Below are 17,144 nucleotides of genomic sequence, written 5' to 3'. Positions count from 1 at the left end.
AGGATATTACAGTTGTATAAGAGCTTGCTTGCAAAGTGTTTGACGAAATGTCAAACAACTGAATTAGAGAAGAATTTTGTGTTTCACGAAGTTATAACCGGTTGGGGTTATTACAAGAGTCCATTTGCATCTCTGACACTTAATCCTCCTGAGGGCACTGCCTATAGTTTCATGGTCTAACAAGGGCTCTACTAGAGTGTAGTTTAAATCCTTGCTAAGGGAATTCGCTATGCGCAGCTTGGGTTGTGTGGCCTCTTCTGTTTGGTATGTATTATGACAAGCATCTTGGAAAACATCCAAAATGCATGTGTCAGTTTTCCAATAATTTTTTGATGGGCCCAGGTCCAGTGTTGAACCCTATGGTCTAAGACCATTGTAACATGCTAAAAATTTGAAACATGGTTTACTAATTCTAATGTACTTGTTTAAGTTAAAAAGTACTTGACTATGTTATGACCAACTATTTATTCATTGTTTGGAGATAAGCAATAGGAAATACTTATCCTATTCTAACATGAGCAATAAAATTATTTGTAAACAAGCTAACAATTTAAATTCATTTATTAAGAATGGAATTTAAACTACATTGTAACATGCGGATTTACAATTTTAAAGTAATCTTTCTAAACATTCTAAGTATGGAAACTTGCAACCAACTAAATATAATACTCATAGTGTCCTTTTTGGGGAAGGGTTTAGAGCTGTTAGAGGAAGATCATGTGTGATCATTCTTCTTGTGTCTCTTTCCTGTGTCTCAATCATGGGAGGAAAAGGTATTACTAGGGCATTTAACCACCCAACCATGGATCATACTCGATCCCCCTATACCGCTTCAAGACCCGAAGTAGATCCGGCCTTCCGCAAGGGATGGAAGATAGTAAAGTCAAGGTTCTTGGGAATCCAATGTGGAGTCACCTACAACATGATCGGATGAACCCTGTAGCCTTCTGCTACTCTGGCCCAAGACGTGTCATGAAATGTATCCGGTGACCCCATTCTAACTTCCATTAACTCATACCTTGGCCAAGGATTTCCTTTATCTGGAGTCAACATCTCACCTTCCTGCCTGACTCTAGGTTCAGAATAAGGTTTAACAATTGCTAATGATGTATGTTACGATTCTTGGTTCTCTTCCAGTTAGCTTGGTTTGATCATGGGATGGTTATTTCGTGATGCCATGGTGATTAAGTGAGTTACCCTTCCTTATTTAAATCTGTTAAGATGGTTTACTGTTTTCCTGGAACAGCTGGCCTGTTGCCCCAAATGTTGTTTTGAATGTGGGAATGTAATAGAGAATCAATATCCTTCCTTCTGACTTTCACTAAGTCATCAAAGAGTGAACATGGACAGCTTTCCTGCCATCTAAGTGCTGATGAAGTATAACGACCCATTTTCCTGAGTTTTGCAACAATTTGGATCAGAGAATACATTCGTGTACCGCTGAATTAAGTTGGTGTTCTAACTAACTCGTAATGGTGCTGAAGAAATGTTTGGTGTAGAATTGCAGCTGCTGCAGTTTATGTTTTTAGTCCAAGATGTTATTACAATTACATTTATGCCCAGCATTCATATCATTAACTTAGAGCAGTTCAGTCCGGCAACCTCTTATTCACTGGACCCCTCTTCTTGTCACAATAGTATGTATCAACATGATGTGTTGACAGGACTGCAGATTTTAAGAGTCTCCTACTGCTTCTTAATTTTTTCAGAGGATTTCTTGTGTATGCTGGTCACACCCTATGTGTTCTTATTGGCTACACCTCTTCTAGCTTAACATGGTTTAGTGTGGAAGCCTGTTTGTTCTTTCTTTTGCTTCTCCAAAAGATTATAGGTTTCTCAAGAATTTCTGCCTTATGTCAAGTAGAACACCTAATAAGTTGAGAATGAGTAGTAGCAGAATTGAACCAACTGTTAATGGCAAGAAAGGAAGAAGTACTTAAAGAGGGAACTAGCATTTCTTTTCACACCTAGTGTGTGTATCGTGCCATTTAGTTAGAGACAGTAAAGGTTTTCTGCATTTCTTCATAACTCTAAGAAAATATATTACAATGCATTCAATTTTCTTTCAAATATTTCTTTTTCAACTAGATAAAATTTAGCATCCTTCTTCATGTTCAACACAGGTCTAAGAATGGACGTCTCATTAATAAAAGTAAACTGTGCCTGAAGTTTCTTGTCAAGATTGATTCATGAGTGCTGATGACAACGCCCAGCTACTGCTCTGTTCTCCATTTGAGTTGATCACCATGGTATGCAATTCTGAAGTTTCTTTCCTCAACTTCTCTGTAATCCTATGCTTTACCCGACTTCTCCAACAATCATATCCCTTGCCATGTGTTGTATTTGTTCTCTCCAAAATGAATCCCCAAGATGGTATATCGAATGCCAAAATTTGTTTTCTTTTTTCCACCCTAATTCTCTTGTCTTCTTGCATTATGCAATCGTTGATCATCCACACCATTCAATTTTCTGAGGAGTCCCTTCTCCTACACCAACCTCCCATTGTGCAGGACTCCTCATGCACAATCGGAATTCTTTTCTTTAATTTTCTTCCTAAGGTTTTCCCATGACAATTGAGTGAATTTCAAAACTTAGGAACATAGCAAATATTGAATGGTTGGTGAAGGATTAATTAGAGAGGGTGTAATCGGCTCTCAAGGAAATTTTTGAACCAATGTTAAAGATGGAATGAGTAATTAACACAGTCGCAATTACCCATGGTGAAGGGAGAAAAGCTTCTAAAGTAAGGTAAATTTCATGGTAATAATACACTTGGTGAAAAGGGTCCCATGCAAGGTTGAAGATGAATTAATTATGTTCTATTTTTTTTAAATTTCTAACATCTTAATTATACTAAGACTCCATCTTCTATTTAATACCAACACTATATAGATAATAACATAATGATCAGAAGGTAGTGATAAATAAGATAGGATAGGCTATTTGCCGGTCCCTATGAAACTAGATTGATCAAGAGGGAGGTTTTAAGATAATAAATTGTCCATTCCGCTAGGATGAAGAGTAGAGGTGTATCCCTATAGTTAGTCACCTTGGCCAGCTAGGTACAATTTATCAGCTCTTACCAATTCCAGGTTGTCTGGAATTCGACCATCTAACATCCCCTTTCCCAGTGATACCGTTTCCCCATTCAGGTTTGATTTGTGTTCTTCTTGCATCCAATCAGAACGAGTGGTTAAACATTGATAATCAATTTAAGTAACAACATCTACATCATGTAATTAAATTACCATATCTATGAATACATTGCTATTAAGCATAAGTTGATCCAAACAACTATTTGTTAACAACCTTATTTGTAATTTGAAGCATAATCAAATAAAGTTAAATTGAGAAATTTAAATCTACAATACTTTGAATTTTGAAACCAGAGCCTCCCTAGGTGCAATGTCCCCTCTACTAGAGTTAGCAAAAACCTGTAAAACAATAGTTAGACTCTTAATAATAACAAATCTTATCATACTTTCCTACCCTCTAATCTAAACCCAAACCTCAAAAACATCTCAAGATCGGGTTTCCTAACCCTTTGTTATTCAAACGTCTTTTCTAGAGTGCACCTTTTAAGGTTTACATATGCTCCCTTTAGAATAGCAGGGGATAATCTGTTTAGGGAGAATAGTAGGGCGTAACATGCCCGGTTGCTAATATAGTTCAATCTACCGGTGCCCTACTATTCTATGAGGAATGGGTGGGCAGCCTATTATTGTAGGGAAGCAATTTAGCATGCCCTTAGAAAACTAGATCAGCAACCGTGCATATGTTGACACCATTATAATGTTCTTTCCATTACACTTCCTCAGGGATGTTGGTCAGATGGAGATAATTCTCACATACCAACATTATAGAGGTTGTATCCATTAAGTAATGTTTGGCCAAATGGGTGTTACACCCATCTCTAATACCAACACTTCATATACATATCTATTGTGTCAGCCAAACAGGTAGTTATACCCATCTTTGATACTGACACTAAGAGTTTCCCATTGACTTCATCATATCAGCCAAATGGAATGTACATCCATCTCTAATACCGATACATGAAGTTATAATCTTCCCTTATATGATATTCATTAATCCTTTTTCAATCCCACTTATGCCCCTTTAATAAATAAGGAAAATCATTATTGAATTTACATATTTAAACAAGTTATCTCTACTTTATGATTCTTTTAATCAAATAAATGAAAATATTATTAAATATTGAGTCCCTCTCATATATATTGTATTGTGTTTAATAATAAATATATCCATTGTTAGCCATTTGTGATTGCATATCATTAAATAATTAATAAGTTCCTTACCTCTATGCAGTTGGCTTATAATATGCTTGACAACCGTACGCGGTAGGCGATTGAGCCCATGATTGTGGTGTTTGTTATACTTTTGCAATCACGTCCTTATTGGTGGTACCGTGGGTCTTCCGTACACGTGAGCGAGGGTGGGTCTGCTGCTACTTCCCTATCGCTTTTCTTTTAGTCTTCCGCTTTGTTGAGTACACAACATTCTTGGTACGAAGGTTGTAATTCCCAATGATATGAGTGTAAAGGAAACATAGACCACTTTATTCCCTCCCTTTCTACCCACATGCAATGACCTTATATAGGTGCTTCCTCTTTTTCTTGGCAACGTGATCCATGGCCACGTTGCCTATCATGAATGACGTTATATATTTTGTGTTTATTTATGTCATTAATGAATTATGGTTCGGCTTATTCATATTATTTCCTTTTGTTATTTTAAACAATGATGTTAGTATTGAACATAGTTATTAAATAGTGGTAATAGTCCTTAAGACCTTTAAATCATTATTTAAGTCACCTTGTTTATTATTATTATTTATAATTAATAAATGTTATTACCAAATAAATTAAATTATAAATAATTACCATATATCTTGTTGCCAATATATCATGATAATTATATCAGTACTTTTTCATTTAATTGAGCTCCATTATAGTCCTTCCGTCTCGAATTTGCTTGTTCTCAAGAAACTTAAGGGTTTCTTCTTTTTCCCAAGTAGCATCTATTTCTGGTAAGTTCTTCCACTTGACTAAAAAATTTGTAATAGTCCTATTTCATAATTGCCTTTCTCGAGTGTTGAAAACAACATCTAGTATTAGAGTGAGTTGTCCTTCATCATCCAATGGGGGTAAGTTTGTACAAGGCGTTTTCTCGTTGTCCTAGAACCTTCTTGGGTCTAGACACATGGAACACATTATGAATGTTACTATCCTTGGGAAGTTCGATCTCATATGCTACTTCTCCAATCTTCTTCAATACCTTATATGGTCCGTAGAATCAAGGTTTGAATTTTTCTGCACCATTCCTCTTAATCGGGGATTGCTTATATGGCTGAAGTTGCAAAAATACCAAATCTCCAACTATAAATGACCTTTCTATTCACTTCTTGTCTGCATAGATCTTTTGTTGATTCTGTGCTTGACATATATTCTCTTTTAATGTTCTAATACTATTTTTGCTCTGCTTTATAAAATCTTGTACACGTGGTACTCTACTTTCTTGAGGGGTTAGACTTCCGAAGGAGGTAGCTTCATATCCATAGAGTGCCTTAAATGGGCTCATTCTTATTGACATATGATGAGTAGTGGTGTAGCAGTATTCTTCTAAGTGTAACCATTTAATCCAAGCCTTTTGTTGTCCCGTAAGTTCCTTAGGTATCCTTCCAACCACTTGTTGACCACTTCTGTTTGCTCGTTTGTTTGAGGATGATAACTTGTGCTAGGAGTCAAGGTTGTTCCTGCTAGGCAAAAAAGTTCTTGCCAAAACTTGTTGAGGAGTTTGCTATCTCTATCACTTATAATATTTTGTGGAAGTCCATGGAGTCGGAAAACTTCTCTAAAAACTAAATCTGCTACTTGATGCGATGTATACTCTGTGGAGATGGCAAAGAAGTGAAGCATATTTTGTAAGTCTATCTACTACCACAAATATAATGCCCTTCTCTTGAACCTTTGGAAATCCTGTTACAAATTCCATGGATATACTTTCCCATTTTTGGTTTGGAATGGATAAGGGTTGTAGAATCCTACTAGATGTGTTAGCTAGGTTTATTTGTTTGACGTCATTCATTCACTTACATGTTTAAGTACATCTTTTTTTAAGCGCTTCTAAGAATATTTCTCTTATCTTCTTATATGTCTTATAGTATCCTTGATGTCTTGCTAGTAGGTTATCATGATACTCCTTAAGAATGTTTTCCTCAATCAAGGATTGAGGAGTTAAGTACACTTTCCCTTAGTAAAGGATGATATTTTATCAAACTCTAAAATCATTAGGTAGATTTCCTTCCATTATTTCCTTAGTTTGGGGATCGTGGATGTATTCTGCTATAATTTCTTCTTTCCAATCCTTTAACATGTTTGTAATAGTATTAATGTAGGGCCTTCTTCAAAGAGCATCAGAGACTCCATTATTAATTCCTTTTACATATTCTATATCAAAGTCATATGCTTGGATCCAACTAACCCATTTTTGTTGTTGATCATTAAGATCCTTTTGATTTAGAAAGATTTTAAGCTTTAATGATTTGTCTTCACAATAAATTTCCCGTAGACCAAGTACTGTTGAAATTTCACTAATGCATGTATTATAGCCAACATTTCCTTGTCATATATAGAGTAGTGTTTCTCTACATATGTTAGTTTACAACTTTCAAAGGGCTATTGGATGCTTCCCTTGCATAAGTACTGCTCTAATTCCTTCCCATGACGCATCACACTCTTATTCAAATGGCTTGGTGAAATCTGGAATAGCTAAAAGTGGACAAGAGCACATGGTTTCTTTAAGTTTCTGAAATTTCTATTGTGCTAAATCATTCCATGTAAGAGCTCTTTTTTTTAATAATATTAGAATTTTTTTGGAATTTGATTGTGTCTGAATTTTTTACTGGAATTTGATTGTGTCTGATGCTAAAAAATTCAGACACAACCAAATTCCAGAAAATTTTTGATATTGCTAATGAATTGTTGAAATCGCCTCAGTTGAGTAAGTGTTTTTGGTTTTGGCCATTCTTTAATGGCTTTGATTTTCTTGTCATCCACACTTACCCCTTTTGTGTTGATTTTATGGCCTAGGTATATGATTTCTTTTAAGCCAAATTCACATTTTGAAAGATTTGCATATAGTGATTTTGTTTCCAAGATCTTTAGAACTTCTTTGATATGTTTGAGGTGTTCTTCCCATGATTTGATGTAGATAAGTGTGTCATCGAAGAATATGAGTAGAAATTTTCTTAATTGTTGTCGAAATATATGATTCATACATGATTGGAAAGTCATCGGTGCATTGGTGAGACCAAATGGAAGAACCAAGAATTCAAAGTGTTCATAATGGCACCTGTTGGCAAACACATTTTCCTTTGACAAATATGAATTTATTACTTTCACACTAAAGGAAAAAGATTGCTTAAAATGCCAATTGTTGAGCTCCTATGAAAGAAGCTCTCTGTTAATTTTCTCTTTTAGGTTGATGTAAGGACAAGTCTTTCTCTTCAACCCTACCTTCTCTAGGGTTTACAATAGGCCACTTTTAATTCTTGTGGTCTTTCTCTTCAACCCTACCTTCTCTAGAGTTTACAATAGGCCACTTCTCTAGCTTATTAGGATTCTTACTAATCATACCTCAAGAGGATTCTAACCCCAATCCTCCACCTCTTCAACTTGTCCACACCAATGATCAAATCCACTCCACCCCTAACAAGCTTCATGGATGCCTTCTTGCTTCACCCTCATCAAATGATCAAATTTGACCAAAACCAACCAACAATGGAGAGGAAGGTTTACCACTAGATCATAGGGTCCATGACATTCTTCATCAACCCAAAATACATTCAATTCCTTATCGATTTCAAGAAATTGCTCCAAAATAGGCCTAATAGGGCTATAAGGAGTTAGGCCTCCAAACTCACCTTTTGGCACACAACTTAGAACAAGGCTTAACAAGGTGGTAAACAAACCTTATATCCTGATACCCTTTTGGAAGACCTTTCAGATTCATCTGGTCTCATTTCCCCAACCTATCCATACAGGGGGTTGCTTAACTTAGGCCTAAAAACAAGGGTTTCCCCAATGTGTTGATAGCACCCACAAGGGCTTTTTCAAACACCTATCAAAACATGTCACCAGGTCTTCTCCTTGGGCATAGGGCATCTTCATACTCCTATCCTCCTCTCCATCCACTTGGATTGAAGCAACCAATGCACTCAATCCCATCAAATGTTGTTTCAATCACTGTGATCCCTAACCATGCTCTTTTGGCTTGCTTAGGGCATCACCATAAAAATGCTAAACATGCTTTCCAAGGCCCGAGCTCTTGTAGACTTATGGTACAAGGAGTCATCTCACACATTCCAAGAGACTGCCACAATGGAAAGGTGAGTTATGACTCCATCTTCCAAAACTGCCTGGTTCAGACCAGCGAAAGTGCAAAAACCAAAATATTTACAAAAGTGCAATGAAATGGAATCAACAACCTACCTACTCACACACAAAATGAAGTCTAATTACATCTACCAACTTATAAACAAGTTACAGTACAGAGTTCAATCCATTCAATATCATAATGAATCAAAAAAAGATCTGACTGTGGTAAAACAACTCAGCAAAATGCTTGTTCATTAACCAAAATTTCTTCAAAATGTTATCCAATCCTTGTCACAAATCAAGGGAGGCCTTATATAGGTCCAACACACATGTCCCAACTACTTTGAGGTGGTTATTCCCCCTATTGCTCAAAAATGCACTTTTTGCATTAAAAGTTGTCATGCAACTTGACAACATTTTGCCTAATTAGACTAGACTTGGTCAAAACCTCACGAAACTCTATCAAATTTTGGAATATGTTACTTAGGACAAATAACTACCTTTTCACCCTTTCCTTGTCCAATCTAGCCCTTTAAATGCACAATTGCCAGTTTTAACAAGGATGACAACAATTGCATCACACTTAGCAACATTGGACAACTAACATTGCATGTTCCTAAGGACCTAATTAGACCTCCTAAGGAGTAAATCACCTTCTAGGACTCACTAGCCCTTTATTACCCTAGTGGCTTGGCTAAGGCCACTACAAGCCAAAACTTGACTAGGAACCCTAGGTTACCGAGTAGCCTTACCTAGGTGCTCCTTTTCTAAATAATGTTCCTTTTATCATTCGTAATAATATTCTAAATATCCTTGTCATCTATTTTGGAGTAGTTATCTCCTTGAGACTTGATTGAATTGTTGTATCTCGGTTTATGTTCTCTAATTAGGAATTAGTTGCTAATGGATTGAATATCACTCTAGTAAATGACAATCTTTGTTTGGAGTGCTTTTGGTGCCTTAGGTAATCTCCCTTATCCAAGTTACTGAGTACACTCATTTATTTGAAGGGCACATATTTTGTTATTTTTACAGTGAAACGCAAGGAATCCCACCCCCCCTCCCCCCCCCCCCCTCACAAAAAAAAAAACATCAAATTATTTGTCCCAAGGATGTCCCTACACTGAGTACTCTGAGTACTCGAGTACCCCACCTCTACCATTCCACAACCACGCCATCGTTGGGACGAGTACTTGAATTTCTAATTGAATTCTGATTTTTAAATGTTACTATTGGGTATGTACTATGTTGCTATGTTAAATGTTCAATGATTCTTGTTCATGTTGCAATTTTTCTACATTCAAGTATTTCAATTTGGTATGTTATACTGAGACATCAATTCAAGTTCTATATGTATGGTATACAACATCACCATCCCCTGCCTCACACACTATGTCGCTGTTCCCCTATCGTCTTGAAATTGAGGCTATTTCTCCCATCATCATGAAAACTTGTCCCAATGTACCCCAATGCCCGTGTTACACTGATTTTTTATTAGAGTGATCTAAGGGGCTGAGATCAAGTGGTTAAGGCATGGGGTTCTCATTTTGGAGACAAACCTTCAAATCGGCATAGTGATATACAAGGTGGAATTTATAGTTGGTCTGTTGGATTTCACTCGTTGGCCTCTAGTAGTAAGTTTTCAAGTTGTTGCAGTGTATTATTGCTTGAAAGAAGCTAAGTATTTGTTTCAGTTGGCTTTGATGATCATTTAAGATACACTTTTGGACTATAAGAATTTTTCTTAAAACGTACGAATTAATAGAATTTGTTCCAATGTTTGGTTGCAGTATGAACTTTTTTTCTTGGTGATTTGAATATAGGATTTTTTAATTTTCCAGCTTGTGCTTGAATAGTTGAAAACTTTAACATGGCACTAAAGCCAAAGTGGTTCAATGTATTTTTTTCTGCCCCATAGGTGATAATTTTAGGAGAATTTGTTATCTCACTAGCAATTGTAGAACTTAAAGTATTTTTTAGGAAAATCCTTCTTCAGAGTATTTTGGACTTTGTGCGCTTCAGATTAACGTTTGTTTATATTAGGTAAAATTAGTTGTTAGTGTTTAATAATTTTCTAAAACATTTAGAATGCTTATCAGTTGGCTACAATTTTTAGGTGGACTTTGCTTATACTATTGAATGCTTGATAAACATATCAGAAGTCTATGACTGCAAATTTGTCTCTATAACAGTCAAGTTATTTGCACTATCGAATCCCTATTCATAGTATGCTGGTATTAAGTAAAAAAGCTATTTAAAATTACGTTAAATTGTAGGTTCTACAAAGAAGTTTTATGTTTTATTATTCATTTTAATGTGGAAATAAAAGCATGTTGACTACTAAGAAGGATATATGAAAATTGTTTATTATTGTGCTTTGCTTCATTTGACGTCTAGATATTGCATAGCTGGAACTGTCGGACACAAGTTGATGTCAGGGAAATCTAAAAGAGTCAAGGTGGACAATAGAACACACATTGATGTTCGTTGTCAGGTTTTGTATCACTCCCGCTTATGCTTTTAACTGAACATTTTTTGAAGGCATATACTCCAATCTATACTGTTTTCTTGAATTATTTCTACATTTAAACAGAAATTTCAAATGCACCCTCTATTTAACTCTATTATCATTATCCTAGTTAATTGTCATACTTGATATTTAAGTTATTGGACTCTTGTATTATTTTAATCTTTAAATAATCATTCCCCTCTTCCTTTGTAGTCTAGTAAAATTTGAAAAGTTAGATGATTGTTTTTGGTGCATGCGGGACCATATCCATGATACATTTACACTATCTATAAATGACTATCAACTTATTTATTAATTATTATATGCTTCTTTTATGGCAGGTGCATATGTTATCATTCAGTGCCCATACAGATGCGAAAGGAATCATGGACCTTGTGAAGCATATTTCTCCACGGCATACAATTCTTGTTCATGGTGAGAAGCCTAAAATGGCCTTGCTAAAGACTAGGATTTCGTCCGAGCTGGGAATTCCATGTTATGATCCTATGAACAATGAAACTATTGATATTCCTTGCGCTCATGCTGTTAAAGTTGATGCCACAAAGCAATTTCTGAGAAACAATATGTGCAAGGCTAAATGCATGAACCAAGAAAAAGTAGCACGATTGGGCCTAGGCATGGAGCAGACAAAAAAAGTTCTTCAAAATCTTATCACCAGAGATAGAATATCAGCTGAGGGAATTGTTCTCATGGAAAATGCACAAAAAGCTAAAGTTCTCCATCCTTCAGAAGCATCAGACACATTAATAGAGGAAGGCCATAAAGTTAAGTTTAGCTGTTGCTGTCCTGTTTATATTGGTGCAAGCAATTACACAAACCCAAAGAATTTGTGTGATTCTGAGGGTGAATCATGTGGCATCAAAGAACATACAGAACCATTAAGAAAGAAACATCGTTTCAAGTCCCATGATATTATGACTACTGATATTGAGCAAGAGCCTAGTATGCATCACAATCATAAATTTTCATTTGAGATGCAAACATTGGCAATAGATTGCCCTCCAGAGGTGATAGATGATGGAAATAAGGGAGCATCATCCATGAATATGAATGCTACTGCCAATTTGTTATCAGATGATGGTTTTCCATTTTCCAATAAAAGATTTGATTTACTTCATTGTGTATATCTGCAGTTAGTAAGATGCATCGGAGGCTTGGCTCTCCAGGAACATGAGGATCACATACAAGGGAAGTCACTTCGTATTCAAATTTGTTCAGATGAGAAATGTTTTTTTAGGACATATGACTATCCCGAGAAAGGTAAACAGGCAGCTATCTTATGCTGCAATTGGAATGAGGAGGACAATGGATTTGCAAACAGTGTAGTTACATTACTTAGAGGTTTGAAGTTAAACTTTACTGACTCATTTGAAAGTTGAGCAGATGGTTGAGAATATTTAAGTGGCAGTTGTAAAACTTGATTAATAGAGACTTTCAAGGTAAATGTGTGTGTATATCTTGTGTTTGAAGTCCCAATTCATCAGAGAATGTCATTGTGAGCTCACTATTTATGATCGAATTGACCAATCTTATATCTTTCACTGCTTTGTCTACATGTTGCACTATTTGTATGTTGAGATTTTGTTGCACACCACGAAGGGCAGGTCCCCATGTGGTTGCTTAGCTTATTTTGGCTAGCAGCCACTGCTCAAATTTTTAAGGAGTGATTTGTGGAGCTGGTGGCCTTATGAAAAGTTAAATGTTGCTGCTTATAGATAGGCAGTAATCTTAACCTTTAGTTTTAAACATTAATCTTTAAAAATACTTTCATTTGGAGCAAAAATTAAAGACAAACAAAAAAGGGAAGAAATTGTGGAGCCGCATCATTCTTGTCAAATAAGCAGTTGCCGCTTATTTTCAGCTCCCCCTTTTTCAAAGCTTATTTTAAATTTTTAAGCAGCAGCTGCTCCATGATAATAGGGAATGATTCCAATTTATCCTTTCCCTGTAATTAAAATATTGTTCGGGAACACAACGGCTGCTTAAAATTAAGTAAAAATTGTACTAAGTAGCTGCATGGGGACATTCACAAATTTCATCACATTTGTTATGTTCTTCATGTACCAAACGTCACATGTGTTTGAGCAGGGAATAGGCTATTTTAGTGCTGTATATAGTGAGTTGCCCTACATTATAAACCGGCATCTCAAGCCCTAGGTGAAGGCACAATTGTTTGCATGCACTATCTGGAAACATTCCCGAGCTTGACAATTTTGCCGGCATCTCCAGCCCTAGGTGAAGGCACAATTGCTTGCATGCACTATCTGGAAACATTCACGAGCTTGACAATTTTGCAAATAGCTCAAGGTTGAATGTCTTCTTAGTAATAGAAAACTATGGTGCAACAGAGAATGGATTCGTGTTTTCTGTTTATCTTTTGGTTAAGTAGTGTGGAAGATGTCCAACTTTTCAGTATTATGGTTAAGGGCAGGTCCTCATGTAGTTGCTAAGCATGTTTTGGCTAGCAGCCACCACTTCACATTTTTAGTAGCAATTTGTGCAGCTGGTGACCCCATGATTATTGAGTTTCACTGCATATAAAGACATCATTAATAGAATGTTTAAATGAAATCTTAATCATAAATTTTGTAGATAAAGTTCTCAGAAAAAATAGAAGATAAAAAAGAGGGGAAACAATTTTCGAAGCCATGTGTCATTTTGTCAAAATCAGCCGTTGATTATTTCAAGTCCCCATTTTTCCAATGCTTATTTTTAATTTTAAAGAAGTGGAGCTTATTTTAAATTTTTAAGCAATGGCTGCTCTATAAAGTAGGGATAGATTCCAATTTATCTATTTCTGGTGATTAAAAAATTGCATTGGAACAATATAGCTACTTAAATTTAAGCAGAAATTGCACTAAGGCAGCCGCACAGGGACCTGATTATCAATCTTATAATTCTTACTTTAAGTAATGCTATAATCCACTATTTATTGCACACTAGCTTTGCCAAGATTATGTGGATCTTAACTCTCCCAAATGAAGGTGCCTTTGTTTATTGTTGTAAATTAACATGTGACTGAAATCTTTTTTTGTTTCACTGCCCATATTATTTGCCCTGTTTACAAACTTACATTCTAGGTGGCAAGGGTTCAGTACTTGAGTGCCTTCAAATGGTTGTGATAGCAATTGTTAATTTAATACTTGTAGATTTAATGTCCAATATTTTTGTCACATTACAGCAATAGTTGTGACTTAAAATTTGCTATTGTTGATGATGACTATCTATAATTGAATGAAATGTATTCTTGAATTTCTAAAATGGCAATCACATGATGCCCCCCCTAGTTGCACAAATATGGGTGTCCCTTTTGCACAAGCATTGGTCTCACTTTTTTGGGGAACTTTTTGAACACCTTGGCAAAAAGCATTCTGATGTGGCATCATATTTAATGATGTGGCCCTAAAATGTTAGTTATAAGTAGGCAACTTGCCAAATAAGTTGCTGGAAAAAATTGGTAGTGATTTAAAATATCCAATATTTTTGTCACATTACAGCAATAGTTGTGACTTAAAATTTGCTATTGTTGATGATGACTATCTATAATTAAATGAAATGTATTCTTTAATTTCTAAAATGGCAATCATGTGATGCCCCCCTTAGTTGCACAAATATGGGTGTACCTTTTGCACAAGCATTGGTCTCACTTTTTTGGGGAACTTTTTGTGCACCTTGGCAAAAAGCATTCTAATGTGGCATCATATTTAATGATGTGGCCCTAAAACGTTAGTTATAAGTAGGCAACTTGCCAAATAAGTTGCTGGAAAAAATTGGTAGTGATTTAAAATATCCATGTAGGATATTAAGTTGTTCATCTACTAGATTCTTTCCTTTACATAGTTTCTTCTCTGATTGTATTTTTGAATTTGTGTGGTCATTTCTTTATGCATAATAAGTTGTTTAAGGCTTGTTTATTGCCAATGTAATACCACTCTTGATATGGTTTTCTCCATATTTATCAATCAAAATGCAGAGGTTGCATTTTTATTGAAATCAACTTGTTCTTCTTTTACCACATTTCATGTGGGGTTCTCCCATTTACATGGCAATAACAATGAATTATTCGAATACATAAGGTTAGACAATGAAACCTATAAAACTTTTTAACTTTTCAGTTGTTATGTTATATGATAAATGCTTTATAGCATACATTGACATTTATAATGGATTTCAACTATTGTTGTTTTTTTGTGTGAGTGGTTTTAAACACCTCTAATAATTAGATTGTTTATTTTGGGTTTTATTATTGTACATTAAACCTAAATTGTTTTGTAATTAGGTCTTAAAATCATTGGGCTGTCCTTGAACCTATTATACTTATATTTGTACATGATTATGTTTGATTCTTTTTTTAAGGAAATAAAATAGTTGCTAAAAGAATTTAAAAATGGTGTTGTTTTGTAAAAAAAAATTAGTAAGCATCATACATATATCCAATCGATAACAATCTAATCTTAAATAAGTAATGGGAGTTAAATAAATTATAGTTGTTGAGAATGAAATAATTAAAGATGGATTATGAGGAAAAAATAGATGTCTTGAAATAGATCAAGGGATATTAAGGGGTCAATACAAGAAGTTGGGTCTCACTTTTGGGTAAAAAGTGGAAGTGTGTTTCTTGTCTTTAGAATTTCTTTTCAAATGATGTCAAAATTTGAGGCACTTATTGTTTGAATATAAAAAAAAAATCAGTAATAGAAATTGTAGTGTTCAGAGTTTTGCTTTTTTATTATGTTTTTTTGGTATGGTTTTTTGAGAACCACTTTTTCAAAATGTTTGTTTAGGAGCATACCACACTCATGTACAAACACCATAATTTGACACAAATAAATGAATTTTTGTGAATCATTATAAGAGAAGTTACCTTACATGCCAAAAATTAATGAGAATATTTTTTCTTAATTTTAAAAAAATAGTTAATTTTTAATTGACGATTAAGCTAGTTTTTACAACCTCTCGATCTACGAACACCATATTTTGATCAAAATTTCACTTTTTTCAAAAATAATTTTTTTTTTCAACTTCAAAAGAATTGTGTATGTATTGATGACATGTAAACTATTTTAAGAAATATCAAAAATTTAATAAGTTATTAAATTTTTAGTGAACCTCACTATTTTACATTCATGTGGCTTTTGATTAATAAAATCATGTAAAAATAGTGAATAAATCATAACACTATAAAATTTACATTTATGAAATTAGGACATTAAGAGTTGTAATGGGTTTTCATTTCGTCAACAAATTTGATTAGGAAGACCCTCTAAAATTTTTGGCAATGCTTGAAATCGTCAAATAATTGGCTTAGTCAAATTTTGATAGATCAAGGCACCGGCTTGATCCCACCAAGCCTGTAACATGCCTTTCCCCAAGCAAAAACTTGATGCTAATTGGTGGTTCCTACCCATGGCTTTAGAATCGGGCGCTCGATTGTTAAATTCAAAAACTAAGTGCCTAATTCCAATTTAGTCGTTGAGCATGAATGGAGCGCTCAATTTATAAATTGAGTATAAACAATTGAGCACCTGATTCATAGATAGTTATTGGGGCCCAAAATAGCCCACGAGAGCAAAAAACAATCATTTCAAACATTCTTAGACAGTCTTGAGCTACAACAACATAATTCCATCATATTATTCTATTTTCTTGTCATCTTTTGCATTTCAAGAGCTCTAATTGATTTGAATTCAAAATTGGTGCAAACATGGGTCAAAACGATAAAAAGAGAAGAAAATGAAAGTCCTAACAAATGAGGAGATTGTAGCAAACAAAGAGAAGGAAGCACAACGTCAATGAGAGAAGACAAAGAATTAGAGAGTTGAGAAATGTTGGGGCTCCAATTTTAAATATTGTTTCACAAGAGAAGGACATTGAGGATACAATGATGGATGAATAGGTCAAAGAAGAGAACCCAATACAAGGAGATTTAGGTGCACATTCTAATCAAACATTCACTACAGGTGTGTCTCCACAACCTCGAGTTAAAAGTGGGTTACAATTTAAACAAAGGACAGAAGCATCAAAGTTCCTACCTTTGGTAATTTGTTTTTTGGGGGAACAAATTTGCACAATTGAATTGTAGAAGTCATATAATTATATTAACTAAGACATATTAGCTTGAAGTTAAAATTTGTATATTTGTTTTAAGTTAAAATTTGTATATAATTTTGACCATTGCATTAAACCTAATTTTATACAATAGATACAAGTTTATG

At 34.8% G+C, this 17,144-nt stretch overlaps 1 protein-coding gene across 3 annotated transcripts in view; it reads left to right on the top strand.

The window, feature by feature from the left end:
• Nucleotides 1-12,373, top strand: part of CPSF73-II (cleavage and polyadenylation specificity factor 73 kDa subunit-II) — a 231,700-nt gene extending 219,327 nt beyond the window's left edge. For all 3 annotated transcript variants that reach the window (XM_089820839.1, XM_089820841.1, XM_089820840.1), the window contains 2 exons: nt 10,797-10,893; nt 11,250-12,373. In XM_089820839.1, the coding sequence (XP_089676965.1) occupies nt 10,797-10,893; nt 11,250-12,308 (1,156 nt within the window). In that variant the 3' untranslated portion in view covers nt 12,309-12,373. The remainder of the gene's footprint in view (nt 1-10,796; nt 10,894-11,249) is intronic.
• Nucleotides 12,374-17,144: the final 4,771 nt, after the last annotated feature.

Source organism: Cupressus sempervirens, chromosome 3, assembly GCF_028749045.1.
Source record: "Cupressus sempervirens isolate cs-2001-9-10 chromosome 3, ASM2874904v1, whole genome shotgun sequence".
NCBI lineage: Eukaryota > Viridiplantae > Streptophyta > Pinopsida > Cupressales > Cupressaceae > Cupressus > Cupressus sempervirens.
The sequence above is the reverse complement of the archived record's forward strand: the minus strand, read 5'-3'. Positions and strand labels throughout refer to the sequence as shown.